The sequence below is a fragment of the Protopterus annectens genome, chromosome 3.part0 (assembly GCF_019279795.1).
Source record: "Protopterus annectens isolate FY-2018-M chromosome 3.part0, PAN1.0, whole genome shotgun sequence".
Taxonomy (NCBI): domain Eukaryota; kingdom Metazoa; phylum Chordata; order Ceratodontiformes; family Protopteridae; genus Protopterus; species Protopterus annectens.
Genome location: NC_056731.1, coordinates 106,311,537 through 106,334,124, shown reverse-complemented (window position 1 = coordinate 106,334,124; position 22,588 = coordinate 106,311,537). Strand labels below are relative to the sequence as shown.

At 41.1% G+C, this 22,588-nt stretch overlaps 1 protein-coding gene across 2 annotated transcripts in view; it reads left to right on the top strand.

Moving 5' to 3' along the window:
* The window catches only part of FAM126A (family with sequence similarity 126 member A), a 1,303,250-nt gene extending 1,281,115 nt beyond the window's left edge, over positions 1–22,135 (top strand). The window contains exons 12-13 of one of the 2 annotated variants that reach the window (XM_044064613.1): positions 10,914–11,213; positions 17,619–17,719. In XM_044064613.1, coding sequence (XP_043920548.1) covers positions 10,914–11,182 — 269 coding nt within the window. In that variant the 3' untranslated portion in view covers positions 11,183–11,213; positions 17,619–17,719. Of the gene's footprint in view, positions 1–10,913; positions 11,214–17,618 lie in introns of both variants that reach the window. The other variant, XM_044064612.1, reaches the window with a different exon arrangement.
* The last annotated feature ends 453 nt before the right edge of the window (positions 22,136–22,588 follow it).

Sequence of the window (22,588 nt, the reverse complement as noted above, 5' to 3'; positions counted from 1 at the left end):
ATACCCAAAGAGTGGTGTACAGCAACAGTGGTCCCTCAACGGATCCTGGAAACTATAGCCCCATAAGCCTGACTAGCTTGGTCTGCAAAGCTATGGAAAGGATCATCATGGACCTCATAAATAAAGATATTTGGGACCTACAGACACTGGATCCTACCCAGTTCTGCTTTAAGGGAAGATCCTGCCTCTTAAACCTGGTCGATTTCTTTGGAACAGTCACCAAGGCCATTGACGAGGGGAAGGTGGTCCACACAGCCTACCTGGTCCTCGCAAAAGCCTTCGATACAGTATCCCACTCGGGCATTATAGATAAGCTCACCAGCTTAAATATAAACCCCTGTGTCACTAGATGAGTTGCAAACTGGCTCAAGGACAGAACCCACATGGTTAGAATTGCTGGAGCCATGTCAGACTCCAAACCAGTTACAAGTGGCATCCCACAAGGCTCAGTCCTGGGACCTCTCTTGTTCGGTATATATTTCTCGGAGGTACAGGCCAACATGGAAGGACTGTGGCTGCCCAAATTCGCAGATGACTGCAAACTAGGTGCCATAATCAACTCTCCAGCCAACACAAGCATCCTACAAAAGGGCCTCATAGAAACAGACAACTGGTGCCAGAGCCATGGCCTCAAGCTAAACGCCAAAAAGTGTATAGTCATCCCTTTGGCAAAACAAAGTGCCCACAAATTACCACATAGGTGGTAATCCATTAATCTGGAAGAAGTAATTAGGGACCTGGGGACCCAAGTTGATAGCAATCTCTCATTTGAAAACCACGTGGCCAAAGTGGTTAGAAAAACATTTTATATAGCCCACCTAATCATGAAGGGATTCACATCTAGATCAGGGGAGGTCATCGTGCCTCTTTACTCATCCCTCATCAGGCCCATAATTGAGTACAATGCCCCTTTTGGGATATACCTTACCAGACACCTGCAGCAACTGGAAAGACCCCAAAAGTACCTCACCAAGAGGATCAAAGGGCTCATATAGATGCCATATGCTGCCCGGTTAAAGAAACTCCAGCTCTACTCAGTGGCATACCGCCTGCTCAGAGGCGATCTGTGCCTGACGTATAAAGCCATGTCCAACCCGGAATTAATGGACATGCTGCACCTCAGAAAATCCAAATCCCATCGAGCTACGCGCTCGAGAGACTTGAACCTCAGCACTGAAATAAATAGGACATGCTGGAGGGACAGATTCATAACCCAGAGGCTCCCTTCACTCTGGAATAAAATCCCAGTCCATGTTAGACAGAGTCCCTCATTGACTCTCTTCAAGAGGAATCTTAATGAGTGGATGGGAGATCGTAGGTTTACCCCGGGTATCACTTCTGTGTCACTGTTAGACAGAGGCACAGTATACTAACCTCGAAAAAGGGCATAGCAAAATTCATTTAAAATGGGTGGCGAAAGCCAAACACACTTTGGCTAGGCTTATAAATGCCCTAGGGCAGATAGCCTAGTATGAACCTGTGAACCTAATAGTGTGTCATTGTGAACTAAGCCAAACCTCGGTCAGTCTGCCTGTATTCTTTTCTAATTGCACAACTTAGGAGAAATATTTGTTACATTACATAGCTATCCTTGTACAGCTCTGGTGTTATGTGAACAGGGCTAAGTCTGTAGGAAGAGACTAATGGTTATTTAGGTTCATAGGTTGGTACTGAGCTATCTGCTTGAAGGCATATATTAGCCCAGCCACGTTGTGCGGTATTCACCTCCCCTTTAGTAGTTCCCTAGACCCTTGTACTAGCAGCTAGTACCCTTGGCCCCTATCTAGTAGTGCTGTTGGTGTGATCCCCGGTGTGAACTTTCTGTTACCCATCCACTCATCAAGGTTCCTCTTGAAGAGTGATAGTGAGGGGCTCTGTCTTATGTAGATCGGGACCCTGTTCCATAGTAAAGGAAGTCTCTGCAAAGGGAATCTATTCCTCCAGCATGTTCTGTTCATTGTTGTGTTGAGATTTATATTCCTAGAGCATGTAGCTCGAGTAGATTTGGTTTTGCTAAGATGGAGCATGTTCAACAATTCTGGGTTGGACATGGCTCTGTACATTAGAGAGAGCGCCTCTGAGAAAGCGGTATGCAACAGAGAACAGTCTTAGCTTTTTCAATCGTGCTGCATAGGGCAACTATTTGAGGCCAGTAATCCTCTTGGTTAGGTACCTCTGTGGTCTCCCCAGCTGCTGGAGATGTCTAGCCATGTACATTCCAATTGGTGCATTGTACTCAATAATGGGTCTGATGGAGGAAGAGTAGAGGGGCACCATTACATCCTTAGATCTTGATGCGAACCCTTTCATGATCAGATGGGTCACATAGAAGGATTTTCTAACCACTTTGGCAACATGGTTATCAAAGGAAAGCTGGCTATCTACTTGGGTCCCTAGATCCCTTATTTCTTCTTCAGATTTCAGGGGATTACCTCCTATGTTGTAGTTTGTGGGTACTCTGTTTTTTCCAAAGGGGATTACTACACATTTTTTTGCATTTAGCTTGAGACCATGGCTTTGACAACATGCATCAGTCTCATTTAGGCCCTTCTGGAGGATCTCCATGTCGGCCGGAGACTCTATTATAGCACCCAGTTTGCAGTCGTCCGCAAATTTAGTCAGCCACAGCCCTTCCGTGCTTGCCTGTACTTCTAAGAAGTATATGCCAAACAGGAGAGGCCCCAGGACAGAGCCCTGAGGCACACCACTCGTTACTGGTCTGGATTCAGACATAGATCCCACTACTATTACTTTATGGGATCTGTCTGAGAGCCAGTTTGCGATCCATCTTGTGACGTAAGGGTTTATGCCCAGGCTGGTGAGCTTATCAATAATACCTGAATGGGGAATGGTGTCAAATGCTTTAGCAAGGTCAAGGTAAGCTGTGTGTACCTCCTTTCCCTTATCTATAGCCTGTGTAACTGTCTCAAAGAAATCCACCAGGTTCAAGAGGCATGATCTGCCTTTGATGAAGCCGAACTGTGTGGGGTCCAGCGACTGGAGGTTCCCAATCTCTCCATTTATGAGTTCCATAATGATTTGCTCCATAGCCTTACAGATCAGACTGGTCAGGCTTATTGGTCAGTAGTTCCCAGGGTCAGTTGTGGCCCCACTCTTGTGTAGTGGGACCACTGTTGCCATGCGCCATTCTCTGGGCACATATCCTGTGGAGAGGCTGAGACTGAACAGGGTATTAAGATGCGGGGTTAATTCCTTTTGGAGCTCACGTATGACACAGCCTGGGATACCATTTGGTCCCATGGAGGCATTGTTTTTAGCTTTAGATAGAGCCTTGTTAACCAACGTATCAGTAATAATTGGACTTACACAATCCCCTGGAATGGTAATAGGCCCTGTAGGTGGTGAGGGGGGGGAGAAATTTGCACTGAACCTGTCAGCCAAGATGTTGGCAATGTCAGAAGGGTCAGTGTATTTTGTTCCATTTTGTACTAGCTCAGAACAGACCTGAGCATTGCCATTTAGGTTTTTGACGTAGCCATAGAAGGCCTTATCGTTATCCTTGGCATCCATGGCATCTTTCTTTTCAAAATTAGCTTTAGTTGACTTGATGAGGGCCCTCATTTTCTTACTAATGCTGATCAGGGATGGTTTTTCTACTTGAGATTTGGCCCTTTTTTGTATAAGTCTCCTCCTTTTATTGTAAAGTTTGCTTATGGCCGGGGTCCACCAGACTGGTTTCTTCTTGCTTGAGGAAGGAGTCTTGGTTTTATTTGGGATAGCACGGTCCATGCAATCCTGGAGATGCATATAGCGTGCCTTGGTGTAGGATTCCGCATCCTGGATATCATTATCCTTCTGCAAGGGAATAGTGAAGCTTTCCACTTCAGATGCAAGTAGTTTGAAGTTTGCTGTGGAAAGGTTTTTGACTGTGTTTTTTTTGACTGGGGGAGGTGGAGGGGTGAGGATGCCCAGGGTTATCAGTTTGTGGTCGGATCTGACCAAGGAGGGAGTGATAATAGGTGTGGTACAGTGGGCACCCATATTTGTGATGATTAAATCCAATATGTTGTCCCCTCTAGTGGGGGAACATACTAGTTGTTCAAGGGCATTTGAATTTATAAAGTCTATGAATCGCTGAGCATAGGAGTTGGAACATTGGTAGTTCACCCAGTCTATACCAGGGTAGTTGAAATCACCCAAGATTATGGTGTTGGGTAGGACCTTTATATTTTCCAATGTCTCAAGGAATGCAGAGTGAGCATCTTGGGACATGGTAGGCTATCTATAACCGGCTACGACGTGAAATGTGGTTTTGCCTGCTGATAGTTGCACATTGATGATCTCTGGGGCATCATGCTGCGCTACTAACCTGGAGATATGGGTATCATTGATGAATATCGATACACCTCCGCCCTTTGTACTGCGATCCGGTAACTGAGGCCGGAAGGTATGATATGAATTGTAACCTGGCAGTGTTGGGGTGCTCTCTTGAGCCTTGAACCAGGTTTCAGTCACTGCACACACATTGATTTTCTCCATGCTGAGGAGAGCCTCGAGTGTGTGCATTTTGAGGTTGAGACTTCTGGCGTTGAGTAGCATTACCCTTAGTTTTTGGTTACCTGTGCTGGTTACGGTGGTTGGTTTGTCCTTTGAGCCTTGCCTAAAAGAGGCACTATGGGGATGGCAAGAGCCTTGGCCAGTATTCGAAAACCTAGGTGTGACAGGTGCAACCCATCTCTGGCAAAACAGCGAGGCTTGTCTGTCATGTCATCCCAGGCAGACAGACACTGGATCCCCTTAGAATGACACCAGAAGCTTAGCCAATTGTTGAAATTGATCATTTTGTCTTTGTATTGTGGTATCATTCTAGGTGAAGGTAGTATGCTACTCAAGGTCAGGGTCATACCAGCTTGAGCTACATGATCAGATAGCTCCTCAATGTCTCTTTTCATGTAGTCCAGGGAGGTACATCTTAGATCATTCATACCAACATGTACAATGACAGCGTCATACTTGTACTTGTTCTGGAGTGACCTAAGTGCTTGTGTTATGTGGCGGATCCGAGCACCCGACAGGCAGCTGACAGTAACCTTCTCCTTGTTCAGCCTGGTGAGTGGAACATCCGTGTGCCTTACTATAGAGTCTCCTATTACTAGCGTGTTAGGTATGGTGTTTTGCCTTAAGGGCTGTTGAGGCACACTGCTGAGGTGAATTATGTGTTTTTTGGCTTGTGTTTGGGGGTGCAGGTTGCTTGCTTGTCTCATGATCTCTGAATGAAATAGATTTAGGGATAAAATAGGGGATTTACTAAGATAAAGGGAAAAAAGTCTGTGCAGGTTCGACAACCTTGTGGCTGCATGATAACTTTCTAACTGTTCCTTCTAGAAAGATTTGCAACTTCTTTATATGATCAACCACTCCCTTTTTGCTGTTCATATACATTCTGACCAAAGTCCTTTGTAAATTTCCAGTCTTTATTTTCCCCCTCCCAGCAAATTTGCAAAGAAGTATAAGGTTTATTTCTATAGGTTGCTAATCTCTAAACACCTTGATAGGGCTTTCTCTTTACATTCTTGGATGTTTAAGATTGAAGTTGCCACCCCTCCCTACACTCTGCTCCTCAGTTACAAGCTATTATAGATTGGAACCAGTTTCTGTGTGCATTTGAAAAGACCATATTGTTAATTCATAATGGATATTTAGCTCCAAGTGATAGTGTTTTAAAAGTTTGTGGAAGTTATTCCTTGTTCAAGGGGTGTGGAATCTTCCATCTCACCACTGTTTGGGATTGCCTGCAGGTAACCAACATCTTAAATCTTAACATTCCCTGTTATAAGACAAGTTTCTAAGCTGCATGGATGGATTTACCCTTTTCAAGTAGATCCTGTCTTCAGGCATGCGTTTTGCAACTTCTTTAGATTCTCCTGTTTTTCCTCCTTTATAACAGCATTAGCTCCTGGAAGTAAAGATGACACCGGTGAGACTCTGGCAAAATTTCTTAAAGGCATCAAAGCACTCCCACCTTAATCATGCCTTAAGCACTTTTTGCCATCGGTTATGGTATTACCCTTTGTTGTATTAATGCCACGATGTCTGCACTGGTTGTTTTTAGGACCTCCCTTGCCCGTTCATCTTTATGTATGTAGCTAGCCTGCCTGTTTTTGTTGTTAGTGTTGTAACTGTATTAGTACTCGTTCTGTTTCTGTTACTGTTATGGGGAACCCCTGTATTATGTTTGGCATGTTCTAATTTGCTTATTTATGAATATTTTTAAGTTTTTTTGTGGTTAATAAAGATTATTGTTACAAAAATCTTTTGAGACTTATCATTGGGGTGGGATCACACCCATTGGTAGCATGAAATGTTGCCAACAACAGACACTACACAAGCCTTCCAACCAGGTCACATTTGCATCATGAGCTACCCTCTGTGTTAGGGTCCTCTCATCTGATCTCCACTGCTTGCTTGTCACCTTGCTGTTCAGTTTAGCTAGTTATCCTCTGCTGGAGGTAGGTGCTAGGGCAGTTCATCCTCTCCCTTAACCTCATCCTTAATTTCCAGTAAAATGGAATTCTGACAAGGAATTTTTCATTTTGAAATGAAGCTCTCCTACAGATTCCCCTTCAGATGGATGAGGATTTCTGTCCTGAAAGGTGCCATATTCACAGCTAGGAAATATCCATATTCACCATCTTCTTTTCTAATAAAAGCTAATATAGTCTGCCTGATTAAGTAGATTGTCATCCTGACTGTATCTTAAGGCAGATTCTGGATTTATCTATTCAGTCTACTTGTTGTCCCTTAGACCCCAGCACCTTTCCACCATAAAGTTTGATGATAAAGAGTCAGTAACTTTTGGTAGGGTAGACAAAAGGGTTTGCTGCTATGTCACTTTGGAAATTAAGTCCCTTAACAGTCTGTGTCATCTGTCTGAGTTCCAGCCCTCCATTGTTGTCCATGTTCCGGAGGAGCTGAAAGGCTTTCCTGATTCAAAGATCAGTGACGCACTGGAAAAGACCCTTACCTTGGCTTCCACAATAGGTTTTTGATATAGCTTTTTGCAAGTTTGATAGTGCTGATACTGTGATTGGGTCATCCAGCTTTGGTGTGTGCCTTTAAAAGATGGTGCTGCTTAGACTCTCATCATTTAAGGATGAGCTGAAGCAGGGCAATTCTGGGTATCACATTAAGGTGTGATGGCATTTTCTTACAGGTTTCTCAGTACTTATTGATAACCTTTTTGAAGAACAGACAGATGTTGACCACTTTTAAGGATTTCTGACAAGTGTCCTGACTTTAACAAGAAGGTGTCCTCAGAATGAGAATGGCCCACAACTCATATTCAGTGTTGCCTATTACAGCTGCACCAGCTATGTTTCTGAGAAGGATGACTTCTGAGTGCATCAATGGACCACCCATGTAAAGCTGGTTCTGTTAGTTTGCTGTGGCTTGGAGAGCCATCACCATGGACTGTTAAGTTTCTAAACCTGGTCACAGACTGCTGTGTATTACAACTGATTGAAACAGTCCCACATTGTAGTCCACAGTGGGGATTCTGAACATCTTCCTCCTCCAGAAAAAAAGGCAAAAAGATCTATTCCTGTCTTTTCCTTTTTTCCTGAAGACACTAGGAACTGCTATCTCGTATTGGGCCTCAGAAAGTTTACAGAGTTGTTCTGGTATATCAGGTTCTGGATAGTGACTCCATGAGCTATGCCTTATTGCAGCAGAACACCTGGATAGTGTGGTTGGACAGAGTGGTAGTCAACTTTAGTGCATGGTTGCATGGGTCCACTTGAGAGTTTTTTCATTTTTTTAGAGTGGGCTTCAATTTCAGTGCAAGGTGTTGTAATTTGGTTTCTTTGCTATACTCTGAACATTTGCCAGGGTGTTAGCTATTGTGGTGGAAGCCTTCCAGGAGAAAGAGCTTTCCCTGCATTTCTTTAGCTGGATAGTTGGTCTCATTGAGAGACTTCCGGCAGTGTCATTGGCTTTGATGCTGTAATGTTTCCAGACTTTTGGGGTCAACATCATCTGGGAGATATCTTACAAGTCTTACCTCCAGGCATTGTCTTCAGGGCAAAGTTGGATATGCTGTTTTGCTGCTCATGGAAAATACTGAGGAAGCCATAGCTTTGGAGGCTAGGTGACGGTGCAGATGAGAGTCCTTGCTTTTAACCCTTCCATGTTTCTTGGGCCTTATGGTCGCCAAGATCTTCAAAATTCAGTTTGTACACCTGGGGATGTGTGTGTTGCATTTGACTTTGAGTTGCCTTTGGATCATAGCTTAGTGGCGTTAGTCTTATACACAAGTAATACACCATTCCCAGCAATCTGAACATAGTATTCCCTTGTTGAATGGGGTGGCAAATCCATCCACTAAATTGTCTGGGTTGCATGTCTGAGCTGTGTATGACTACCCCAACTGCTTGCTTAGTAACAATCATTGAACCTGTTCCCCATCCTAAAGCAGAGACCTTCATTTTTTTTTCTAACAATGCCCATTTTGCTGATGGGATGAGGAGTGCAGTTGGGCTCCTTCCTTGTTTGAGGGAAGTGGATTGCCCCAAAGGTGTGAGGACGTCATAAAGAGTTGAAGCTAGAGGTAGATTTATTCACTCTAAAAACTGTGGGAGCAGACTTGAGAGCATATCACTCTTATTCATTTCAGACAGCCAAGTTACGATGAAGGCAGTGAACAAACATGGAGGGGGCACTTGCTTGTGCACATATTGTACATATAAGAGGTTTGAGTTTGACTGTTATTTATGCTCAAACATTAGTTTGACAGCTGTTCTCATTCTGGAGGAAGTGTACATGCTGGTAAGCTGTCTCCTTTTTGCCACTTATCCAGTCCCTCTAGTTGATCTGAGCATAAGGGAAGCCTGTTTGGTTTGGGTCTACAAGAAGAATGTGGTGCTGTCCCTGTCCTGCCTGCTTTTGTTTAAAGTTATTCTGTTTTCCATAGGAAGAAGATTTTTGTAGGTCTTTCCAGTTCCTATAAAGGCCTTATTGTAAAATTTAGAGAACAAAAAATACCCAAGTTTATCCTTGCTGCCCTTTGGTTGTTAAGAAGAGTAACTTCTGTCTTTCACTTCCATGGCCGTGTAGGCAGCCATTCTTGTAGAAGCCAAGGAAGTCTGTCTTCATTGTGGCAACAGCTGATTCTTCCTTGGGTTGTAGCTCCTCGTTTAGATCCTTTGCTGCTGTCAGGCTTCCCAAAAAGGATCACAACAGTAATTGACTTCACCACGAAATGTCTCATTTGCCTGGCAGTACTTTGCTTTTTAGAAGATTTTTTTATCTGGGCAGAGAGGTATTGTATGCCATCTTTATTATATAGGCAAGATATATGTATCGGGCATACCTGCACATCATGACATTGTAGAAATCAAGTCTGTTGCCTGGTACCAGCTGGTAAAGCAAAGTTTTTGTTTTATATTTTTAATATGGAATCGCCACAGTAGTCAGGAAGCCCTTCTATGTGGCACACCTCATCATAAAAGGGTTCTCATCCAGGAAAAAAGAGGTCATTGTTCCCCTCTACTCGGCACTCATTAGACCCATTGTAGAGTACAACGCCCCTTTTGGAATGTACCTCACAAGAGATCTGCAGCAGCTGGAAAGGCCACAGAAGTACCTCACAAAGAGGATTACTGGCCTCAAACAAATGCCCTACACTGACAGTCTCAAAAAACTCCAGCTTTATTCAGTAGCATATCATCTACTCCGAGCTGATCTCTGCCAAACATATAAAGCTATGTCAAATCCAGAGCTGTTGGACATGCTACACCTAAAGAAATCCCAATCCCTATGAGCTTACACGCTCTAGGGACCTAAACCTTGTCACCACAGTAAACAGGACATGCTGGAGGGATAGATTCCTGTCCCAGAGACTTCACATACTCTGGAACAAGCTACCCATCTATGTCAAGCAAAGTTCTTCATTAGCACTCTTCAAGAAAAATCTTGATGAGTGGATGGGAAATAGGAAATACACTTTGGGGATCACTTCTGTATCTCTGCTCGACAGTGGCACAGGAAAATAACTTTCTTGGGTGGCGTAAGCCAGGGAACCTTGTTGGCTAGGCTTACGTAGGCCCTTGGGCCGATAGCCTAGTACCTACCTATGAACCTATAATATATTTGTTACTAGGGTAAACCCACTAGATACAAGTGTCCCTTTTCAGTGGCAACCTGGAAGCAATGTGTGATGAAATGACTTGCTTAGAGTCGCACAGTAGGCAAATGGTGGTGAAAAAGTCAAACCCTGTACCCTTGACTACAGGAGGCAGCTCATCAGCTCATAACCTTAATCCTCAGCCTTTTCAAACTGTTTTCAACCATGGCCAGGTCACGGTGGAAAGGGTAAATGCAATATAGGTGTATGGAAAGTTCACTGTAGCCAAACAGCCGGCACAGTTTTGGGATTACATAGTGGACTTTTATGCTACATGTCTTCAGTAATTGCTGTTTATTTCTTCTCATTCTCCTTTTGGAGGCCTTGAAATGTCTGTCATTGTCATTCTTTTTCTAGTGCAAACATGAAAAACCTCTTTCACCATTGCACTTGCATACCATAATTTGTGATGTATAATGTCATTTGAGGCAGACACTTATTAACTGCTACTAAAATTCTTTGGTCAGTAGCAGTGATCGTGGCTGAAGATGCTTCGTTTTGTGGCATACGTAGGAATGATAACTCAAAGATGTACTGCTTTTAAGCCGTTTAAACTTCTGGCTATGTGTGTATGTGTAAAGGCATGATGTACATATTTTGTTTAACAAGATGTAGCAGTTGTCTAAAAAAACGTGGTAAATCAAATGTCTAAAGAGGCTAAATCATTTCATCTCATTCCATTGTTTGTATTTGCTTTTTTGCATGTTGTGTTGCATTTGTTTTCTTTTTTACATCTGTTTAAGCCATCATGTTTTATCATCTTCAATTCTAGAGTTACCTGACAACAGTTTTGACATTGCTGAGTCAGGCACCATTCCTGTACCTGAGATTAGTGTGACTTTTGTGACTCCTGAGAGACCCGCCAATGGGGAGAGAAACAGAACACTAACAGAGAATGATGTTCAGCATTTGCAGGGGGTACATGAAACAGCTTCAGATCCTAGAACAGAGGTCAGAGTCATGGCAGAAATCAGGAGGCAGAGGCCTGTAAGAAAAATGATGGAGGATGGATTTCACTCACCTGGCAAAGTCCAGACTTAGCTGAGTGCCAAACAAATAGCTGAACCCAAAGGTACCTGTGTAAAAAGGGCCAGCACAGCATGCATTTACAATCACAAGGCCACCCAGTGAAATTCAGTTAACATTTATGCATGCAATTCCTTTTCTTTAACAGTTAAAAGCATGAGTTGCAAGTTAGCATTTCAGTACGTTCTGTCACTTCTAGAAACAAGATGCAGCTCCTGTCAGGTGCTTGATTTGGTGATCTCCACTGTAACGAATCAGACTTGCCAGCAATATAAGGCTGTTCAGTAGTTCTCTTTTGGGGTAATAATGGTAGCTTCTCTCAAGTTAAATGGGATTATTCTTTTTAAGTCTGATGTGCTAAAAGCAAAGGTACATTATTGTTTATGGACTGTTTTGAGTTTTGTGCCTGCACACTGCTTCAGAAAATATTTGTTTTGTTCACTTTAGTGACACCAGTTACACTTTGCTTTAAGTGATGTTTATGAGCTGGAGGGTTTCAGTTGCATCATTTTCAAGATCGAAATTAACAACTTAACATTTTTTTGAAGTTTAAAGAAGTCATGATTAGAGCATTCTGTTGATTTCTTTCAACTGTTTATTGTTTTCTATAATTGTTTTGGTACTGAGCTTTACATAGTGTAAAACAGTTCACTCTGGAGGCTGGAAGCAGTGTTCATAATGTTGAGCATTTTGCCTTTCTGGGATGTTCTTGCAGGGCTATGGTGAAGGTGAACATAGCTAAATGGAGTTTTCTGGGAGATTAAATTACTCATTTGTATTTTGTTGCTTTTGATGCATCTAATAATTACATTGTCTAATTGGGGAGAGCTTTCATTTTGCTTTTGTGCGACTTGTGCATGCATGACTTAGAATCACATATTTCAGTGCTGCAAAAAAACCTGTGTGTTAAAATAATGCCTGCAACTTTGTCAGCATTTGGCTGTGCTTAACTATATCTCCTAAAATTTTGTAACACCGTTCTGTCTTGTTGCTTTCATCTAAGGTGGCTGATGTGCAGATTGTCATGTATACCTATCCAATTGAATGTTTCACTACTTTGGGAATAACATTTTCACTTGTTGATTGCAGTAATGAAACCACAGGGATTTTCAAAGTACTTTTACTCTGTGGGCAATTTTTTTCTCAGTCGTGTGAAACTATAGAGTGCCAGTCAGAGTAATTTTGGTTTGAGTGCAGTAGTGTTAACTGAACAGGCGGTACAGTTAGCGAAAATGTAAAAATTATGTCTGTGAATGCATGCAACAGTATTAAAACTGACTGATATGGTGATAGTTTTGCAGAGGCACAACCAATTTTGTTGTGTCTGTGTACTTTTTCTATACATTTTTCTACGCTTTGAAAATCCCTGAATATTTCCAAGAAAAAAAAATCCCATCTTGTTATGTTAAAAACGAAAGTGGAATGTAATGATCATCTTCTTGGAAGGTCATTGATTAATAGTAAAGCTGAACATCTGTGTTAACTTGCTTTCATTGATATAATTGAACATCTGTGTTAACTTGCTTTCATTGATATAATCGGACTCCAAAGCTATACCTTTGTCTGCAAAAAAGAAAACTCAAGCTTGCGGTTGTAAAAGTACTGACATAGGTTAAGCAAGTCTCCCTCATAAATCCAGTGCTGGCATCCAGTCTGTTCAGTTCTTCTCACTATCTTAGTACCACAGGTCAGTGAGTCTCGCAGATGTGTTGTTTTTTGTTAACAAAAAGAAAAAAGAAAAATTGTCATCTCAACTTTTGCTGAAGTAAAGGCATGTTTTATCCAGCTTCGTATCCAAAGTGCACGACCACTTCCTGTGACAATGAAAAATAAACTGCAAACTAAAAAAGTGAATTTCAGAAGGGGAAAATGACAAATAAACTGAAAAATGTAGTTAAGGACAGCCTGATGGCTCAGAGCTAAGGTGTTGTCAGTGCTGCCAAAGATGTAAGTTTGGGAATGTACTGATGGAGGATAGGATGAAGAAGCAGTCAGCTTCCAGGTTTCCTATCCTGGGGACGAGTGTTGAGGAAATTCAGTGCCCATGTGATCTCTAGTAGAAACTAGGAGCTTGATAGGTTCTTTTCTGAAGTTACAGAGGGCAGCGGCAATGTCTTCACATCACTGCATAAGCTACTTCTACAGCTAGGAACCTTGATTGATTAATGTGAGATTGATGGGTTCCAGCGTCATGCTTGCAACTCACCTGTCATATCCTTCACTCCCTTGACCTACAGGTGAGAAGCTGTTAGGGTCAATTTCCTAAAGAGTTAAGAGGCTCAAAGAAGGGTTATATCTGAAGGGGTATCCTGAAAGGATTCATAGGAGGATCTGGGGTTGAACAGGGGAAGAAACTGGGATTTCAGTCTGAGATTACAGTGGGTGACTAAATGCATGATGCCATACCAATATTTTCTTTATTTATATATATATATATATATATATATATATATATATATATATATATATAGGTCGGCCACTACCTGAGTTTCATTTCTGAAATGAAGCTGAAGTCTTAGAAAACTAAGTACCCTGTTGGGGATTCTTTTTTCCTGCACTAACCAATGTCAGAAAAAGTTAATTGTCTCGCCTCTAGAAAGTAAATACCACACTGGGACTTCCACTCTTACTGAGTCACTTGTCTAGGCCCAGACCAATGACTTCCTTCGTTGTCACTTCTGTTCTTTGTTTAATGCCAGGACTGTTCATCATCAGGCCCTTATTGTAGCCAGATATTTCAGTTTACAGTCCTCAAATTCCGATATGGCTTCGGTAAGCCATCCGACAGCAGATCTTCCGAAAAAATGTAAAGATAAAGACAGACAGCAGAGGACCAAACCTTCCGACGACGCTTCCATTAAGCTGGTTGTCAGCCCTTTGGAACTCAGTGAGGTGCTTCGCAGCCCCTGGTGCCCACTTCAGTCCGCAGGGCGCTACTGAGACCATTTCGAGGTCTGGTATGCCACAGAACTCTTCTCCGTCTAAGGATCCTGTGGTCGTCTCTACCTTGGATGGGTCCGGAGCTGCTGTGCAGGCACCAGCTTCCAAGGAAGTTCTTTGCAACACCGAATCCTGACATAAACTGACGCCTTCTTTCATGGCTACCGTTCTTTCAAAAACAACAGAGTTCCTTAGGCCCAGGGGTCGAACCACACCCAAGAAACCGACTGCCCATTCTCAGGTGCCCGCTCCCTTGCCTCAGTCTCAAATGCTTAAAATGGCAGAAGACCTTATCATGCTGATTAGGGGAAGCCAAGACACTCCCTCAAAAAGGAAATGAGATCTGTCTCCAGTAGTTTTGTCTGAACAAGAGTCAGATGAATCCGATGCATCTGACTATGAAGACATGCAGCCCCTCTCCACAAAACCGTGAATTGCAGTGGTTTTACCAATAAATTATTGTTTCTCTCCACAACAACTGTGAACTGGAGTGGTTTCTGCCATTGTTGGATTAATTTGCTGTGGTCTTTGGCTTCCTGGCCAGTTGTTTGTTCTATATTTAATTAGATGCTAAAGGGAATTGGTAGTTTGGAAACAAGGAGATTCATTCATAGTGTATAGGTTAGGCTGGGTGATTTTGTTGAAAGCATTGCACTGAGCTGAATAGAATAGAATAGATGGTCTTTGTGGGATAAACAGTCTGAATTGGGAGTCAGTGTTTCTAATTGTCAAAGATAGTGATTCCCAGACTATGGGAAAAAGAACTGAAAAACAGTGATTGCTGCAGTGGTAGAGGTTGTTGGGTGTATGTAAGGAGGAGGATATGGGGGGATTGAGTCTCACTTTGTAGTGGGTATGGCTAATAGAGAACATTGCTGCTAAAAGTGGAAAAGACCCTAATAAATCAGTTTGAGCCAAGATCCCAAAAGTAAGTTGGATCTTTGCTGGATGAGGAGCCATTTTGCTTTTAACAGGACGGAATGGTGTTGTTCATGGAAGGGGCTAGTATTATGAATGAGCATACCATATTTGATGAGATTTGCAGGAAGGTATAGTTGTTCTTGGGGGCCCCTGATTATAGGGAGAGGCCATATTCAAGCTGAGCAAGGAGATAGCTTAGATACCACACTAACAAAACTCATATCGTCAGTAAAACAGATTGGCTCCTTGTTTTACTTGAGAGAGAGTGAGAAAAAGTTAATGGTCTACTGTATTTCTTTTAGATGTAGTATGTACTGTAAACCTCTGTGAGACATTGCTGCAGCACACTTCACTACAGTAGCAGCTAGTTTAGCAGCATATTTTGAAAATTTGTTTGCAGAGGACGTTTTACAAACTGACACTTGGACTACTCTCCACACGTTCAGCAGACACTACTAGTTAGAAGCCCGGTTTTAAAAGTCAGGACAGGTTATAGCATGGTTGTGCTGCAGATGATTCTCTCCACCACCCAGGATTACCCAAGTACTGCCTGGAATTCTACCTAAATGCTGTAATTCATTGCTACACTGACCTTCCCCAAAGAAGATAATACATTAGTGTAAGTGATAACCATAACAGTGCAGATGTGTGAGGAAAGTACACTGTAACAACAAAGCTTTCCTTCCATCTGCCCCTTTATTGGTGTTTAGCTGTGCAGCAACTACACACAAATGTTTTGTAGTTTTAGTCATTTTTATAACTCGGGTAGAATCCAAATCCAACTCAACCATTTTCAAGTTCAGCCAAGGAATGCAAAAAATAAAACAAAATGAAAAAAGAAAGTCAAACACATGGTACTTTTACTAAAGATGACGATAAGCACACAATAACATTGACAAATTTATAGTGATTGACTGAGAAGTGGATATTTTACTACCTCATTATAATGATGAAGCATCTGATATTCACTCTATATAACAATCGTCATACCTCCACCCATCCTGCTACACTCATACAGTACACAGATGATTCGACTCTTATCTGCTGTGCACCCTCACTTACCACATTACAAGAACTCACTCAGGATTCCTTTAGCTTAGTGGAAAGTTGGATAACTCAGATCCAACTTATCCTTAATCCCAAAAAGACTAAATTGGTTCTTTTCACCCCCAACAAATCTATTTCTACCTCTCTATCCTTCTCAATCACATCCAAAAATGGTACTATCATCACCCCCCTCTAATCACACCAAACTCCTGGGTGTAGAAATTGACAAAAACCTACAGTTTGATGTCGACATTTCACAAACCATCAAAAAAGTCCATAAAAAAGTGGGAACACTATACAGACACACAAACTTTCTCTCAAAACAAGCGGGAATCTCCCTAGTCCAAACCCATCTATTGTCCACTCTAATGTATGTGGCACCAATCCTTCCCCATATCAGAAAACATGATCTTGCTAGACTTGACATGTTACAACAAAATTGCCAAGTTCGCTAATAATTGCACCTTCAGAACCCATCACCTTCAGGCTCTAAAGGAACTACAATGGCTAGAATTTCCTCAACTACTCAATTACCATCAATTAATCACTGCCTACAATATTGTGAGACATCCCGATAGAATCCCAGTCACCTACTCACACCCTACAAATCAAATCATCCCCTTCGCTCCACTGACAAATCACTCCTTTGTATCTCTAAGGCTAACAACACTGCAGGTAAAGCACTATTCTTCCATAAAATAGCTAAATCCTGGAATAACCATCCCCCTGCTTTATCTTCTGCCTCTTCTATTACACTGTTCAAAATCTCACTTAAATTACACTTAATGAATTCCTGGCTATGTCCATGCGTTACCTAACCTTCACTGTCTCTACCACCCCAGATAGCTTTATATCCAATTATACCATTTTTCTACAGTATCAGGAATTTTTATTTTCTGCTCAAGTTACTAATAGTTATATTAGCTTGTGCTAAACTTAGACAAATTAATTTGTAGTAGTCTGTCTCTGTAGTCAGTTATAATGCTTATCTAGTGTCAGTTTCTGTATCGAAAGTTGTATTTTTATCTAGTGTCAAATTTTGTTTTTTTGTATCAAAAGTTGTATTTTTAGCTATTGTTAATTTTTTTTTTTTGCTTCTGTATAGATGATCATATTGTTCAACTATTTCTTTTTCTGTACTGAATGTGGAGTTTTTCTCCCCGGGCCTCTGCTGTAAATGGACGTGTGTCCAGTCAGACTATCCCGGTAAACAAATGTAAAATAAATAAATATTTGCCTACCTCAAGCAGACTTTCACTGTAAGGCTTTTCTGCTTGAAATGAGGAGTGCACATGCCAGTACTGGATTTATGTAGGAGACTTGTGCCACATGTGTTAGTACTTTTACAGACACGAGGCTTTCATAGGGAAAAAAGGTAGCTTTGGAAATCCAGTGAGGTAATTGGGAAACAGAAGGTGGGTACCCCCAGATGGTCTTTACTCACTACTTCAGTGACTTTTCCTTGAAGGTCTGCTGTTATGGTGAAAATCTTATATAACTGTAACTTTTTTCTTTACTCACTTACTAGTGCTTCTTTACACAGATAATCCCTCCTGTGAGCTTCCGGATGAACTGATGGAAATCGCTGAAGTTGATGAAGGATTTTGCTCTCGAACTGCATCTAACACTAGCCAGCCTGCCATGCTGATTAGTAACAGTAATAAGACTCAGACTGGCAAGAATCAGAGACGCTCTGGAGGTGGCAAGGCTGCACGAGAGAATGTTACTGAATCCAGCCGAGAACAGCTTCGCAAACCAAGCCCACGTGCTACAAGTGAAAATCTGGAACTTTTGTCTTTGAAGCGATTAACCTTAACTACCAGCCATTCACTGCCAAAACCAGGTAGCCAAAACCTAGCCAAAACTGCCACTACCATTTTTAGCAAGTCTTTTGAACAGGTAACTAGTGTATTTGCCCCAAACAGTTCAGCAAATTCAGGCACTGGATTAGAAGTGGAAACAAACAGGTTTTCAGCTTGTAGTCTGCAGGAAGAGAATCTTCTCTACGTATCAGAAAGAACAGAACTTCTTAAGCCTAATCCTCGTCTGCAAAGCCAGCAATGCTCTCCTAACATAAGCATAACTCTTTCAACAGATATTTAAGTCTGTACCTTGAAAACCACAAGGAATGACAAGGGTCACTGTTACCGTAGTTTACTCAGTGGTTTTTCACTGCAGCAGTATACTGGCAATTGTAGTTCGCTGTTAAGTAGACAGCGTGTTACTGTTCTTTAGGAGTGGTCTTGGAAAGTTTAAGATGATTATATTAAAGCTGCATTGACCCCTGTGTTCCTACGTAGATCATGACATGGATTGGTTCTCACAGCTTGCTGTCCCAAAAGTGTTAGAAAAGAATGATTCACTACCAACCTGCAAGCAGCCACCATCATAGCACTCTCTTGCACATTATTTCAAAAAAAGAATGGGCCTGGCAGAGTATTCCCTGATTTTATATGTGTAGGTGTTTATTCTAACTTCCATGCTTATAGAGAGTTTTTATTAAAGCCAGCCACACCATTATTCTTGATTGTAGTGATATATTTTTTAGCTGTTTTGGAAATAAATAATGGGTAATTGTTTTTATTAAAGAAACGGGCCCACTGGGAAATTTAGATTCTGATTTCTGTATCTCAGCTACAAACTCTCAGAAATTAATATGTAAAGTGTCCTGTAGAATGTCAGTCTAATTATTTTCAAGATTAACATGCCTTCACAACTTTTATAGGCCCACATTAAGACTCTGTACCTACTCTAGGCAAAGAACTGACACATTTGTTTATTAATGTTGCTATTACCAGTGTGGTAGATACACAAATTGCACTATATTCTTGTCCAGTAAAACACATTTCTAAGCTTGTTTTGAATTTAGATTTCCTTAGTCATTGTTTAATCTCAGCAGTGGTTTCAGCCATAGTTAAAACAGCCTTGCAGTTCTCAGAGTCTTAAAAGGTGGTCTGAATTTAGATTGGGTTTTAACATTCGTAGTACCATTTGATAGACTGTTATGCAGCTTACCTGTTTCACTTGTCAGCACACTTCCCTTTTCTTCTCTGTTAAGTAAATGTTTGTGATGATTATGTTTACATCTCAAGAACCTAACACTCACTCCTGTCCGTAAGGTGGACAGTAGAAGCCTATGTTGTCTGGGTATGTATTTGTACTGCACTTCATGGAGTTCTGACTGTCATCTGGAGACAGTGGCAATAAGTATTCTTTAGGTGAATGGTGCCCACTCTATGTTCCCTTAATCCCAGTTGCAGTTTGTCATTGCCTTGAAGGAGGAACAGTCAGTGTGGTGAAAAAAATACCATAGGAGCCAAAAAAGAGAAAATATTTGTATCACGGTTCTTTGTTTTGTTTTCTCCTGAATTGTCTCCTTACTCTTTTCTGAGAAATGTCATTTTTGTTTTCATCCAGATAAGCCTTAGTCTGCACAAAGTGCCTCTCTTTGAGTGACCTAGAGGCTGTGTGCAGCAGTTAAGTGGCTTAGGTTAAGTTATACAATTTACATGTGGAACACTAATAGAAGCAAACCAATGTCTGTGAGATACTATTTAATCATCAGGTCATAGCCATAATGATTTATTCTCTATTGCTATGTTACTGATAGAGCCCCTTTTCTTGGAAAGAATTGACTTCTAGGAGTGTGAAGATAACCATCTAGCCCAGCTATGCTGTCTGCTTTTCTTCTCTACTGATGGTCAGGTTTGATTTGAGCCATTAATTAAGGGTGGATATATAGAAGCAGGGCACTGGTAATCTTGTGTGCTCAGAATAGAATGCTACTTATGCATTCGTCCTTTGTTCACAAACAAACCACTCCTCCAAAAAGCAGAGGTATTCTGGCTTACCACTCACCTGCGGATGAAGTTGTGACCTTTGCTGGCATCATGGTCTTCATTCCATGAAATGGCCAGCTTATTTAGAATTGTAGCACAAAATGACTCACTCAATATAGTAGTTACTGTTGACAGGGGAACAGCAAATGTATATCTCACTGCAGAAATATGTCCTTTTACAATTTGGCCAAGCAAAATACAATATTCATTCCCTTTTTTTATTAGTAATTCTGAATTCACTAGTAAGCAGATATTTACTAGTCATTCCTTGAAATGTCTCATTTCTTTCAGCCGCATGGTAGTCTTGTCAAAAAGCATCAATGAAAAAGTAATCCAGGGGGTTTGTATCACACTTGGCTCCACAGAGTACCTCATGTGCATGTGTCATGTAAACAAGTTAAGTAGTTATTGGAGCATTCTAAAGTGGTAAGATGAGGCAAAACGAGGTTTCATCCTCCAACTGCAAAGAGGACAGTACATCTTTTTTTCAAGAGCACATTACATTTATTAGTAAAAAAAGAACCACTTCAGCAATAGTTACATACTGAGTTATGAAAGATGAAGAAGCAGAAGATGTGGTCCTTAAAAACACCAGGTTCTACCTTTATAAATCTTCAAAAAAGTAGCTATTAATTATGCCTAAAATATAACTTTTTCTTATCTAAACATGCTCCCTTCCCACATTTACTGGTAGTTGATTTTAAGTAGGTGCTGTGTGTTGCTGGAAGAATGCTCTGACTTTTTTTATAAACGCATAAATGCTGTCCACTCTGGGATTGAAGAGTGGTGGATTTCCCTCCATCTTATATATACAACTATCCATGGAATTGCAAAACCTTAGTGACTGCATGGCAGAGGAAGGAAATGCAGTGAAACACTCCAGATAACTTGTTCCTGAGATGGGCAGCATATATTCCTCTGGTATGTAAGCTGTTGCTCTCAGAGAGAACCATCACAGTACCCACAGAAGCCTCTTCAGTGCTTCTGAAGCAGACTAACCTTTGTAGGTATGTAGGATTCATATCAGTCTTTGTTGTCTATCTTGGTTGTCATACTGATTTATGGTCCTTTTGTCCCTGTCTAATGCTTTTAAGATTTTTTTTCTGGTACTCCTGACTCTCATCATTTTAAACAGCACTTTGGAAACTTTGTGGTCATCACAGGTCATTTAAAGTTTAGATTATGTTGCGTAGTCAGTTTACTACTAGCAAAGTAAGATGCTTAAAATAAAATGTTCACAACTGTTCATTTCCTCAGATCTGCAGAACATTAAACAGATGCAACCTTTTCAGCATCTGTCTGATTGTAGTGTCTGTTTTAATAGGAAGATGTAAGAACATTCTTCCCTAGAAAAAAAATGTCTCTTTGCCATGGCTTTGCTGCATTGTAAAGTGAGCTTCTTTACCTGTCTAGTTCATGGAATACATATTGAATCTGGCTTAGACAGCTGTGATCATGCTTTCTAACATGTTGGCCGCTGCTTCCTGTTGCAAACTTTCAGCTCATCTTATTGCTTCATTTTTATCTCTGTAGTGTTTTTACAGAGATGAGGAGGCAACTATCTAGGAAAAGTATGGGACTCACTGGATTTTCATGTTCACATGAAAAAACATTGAAACATTGTTTATATATTTTTTTCTTTACAGTTGTTTCTATTTGTTATACCCTGATCAGCCTGCAGTACCCCAAAACAAGTCCTGCAATCAGGTGAAATGTAATTAATGTATTGCGTCATTGAACAGTATTCATTGCCTTTATGTTAAGATTTTAATAGTCTGAAAGCTATGGTCAGGAAGTCAGCTACATATTTGCTACATTCTTTTCAGACAAAAAGCACAGTAGCTCTTTAAGACAAATGTTATTTGCATTCTTTTTGGAGAGTGGAACATTCTAAAACTTAATTCTGCATTCACTGCAGTATATCCCTTTTTCTTTTCCAGGTGTCTAAAATCTGGTTTATTTTGTCTAGATTCATTCAGGATGTTGTGGAAATGTATATGTATTATCCATGTAGTTCACTGATTAGTAAGTGAAGTTTCACCTAGAGGCTCTGAGGAAAAGAACATGGATATGCTGCAGTGTTGCTGAAGGAATCTTTTGTCATTCAGAGTCATATGGAAGAGAGAGAACTTGGAATACAGCAGATGATTATCAGTTCCCAAAATGTCAACAATCAGGTTTTATTTTAAAGACAACGGCAAAAAAAAAAAAAAAAAGTCTTGACTACTAGCATTCACACTTGGCTTTGCCAACATTCCTTGATTCTGGAATGAAAGGGGTGTTCTTACCATCACTGATGTTTTATGTCCTTAATAACACCTGGTGCTCCTTAGTCATCACAGAATTGCCCATGTGGTCTCAGAAAAAAAAATCGGACCCAAGCCTCACAAGCCTGTAATGTGCCCATGTGGTCATTTGCCAGATACTGAAGTAAGAACCATCCAGGATTTTGGCTGTCCAACCTGAAGCTCCACATGATTTCTCCAATTGAATTTAATGCTACTGTTATAACAAGTATTCCCTTTCCACTGTCAGGTGAAGCTCATATGTTTCTTCCTGCTTACCACCTTTAAGAACTGAAAATGGGGATTAGACTAAGGAAAGACCACTGCTTAAAAAGAATGTATGGCAGGGTAATGGTTGAAGCATACAGACATGAGATAGCCTGACACTT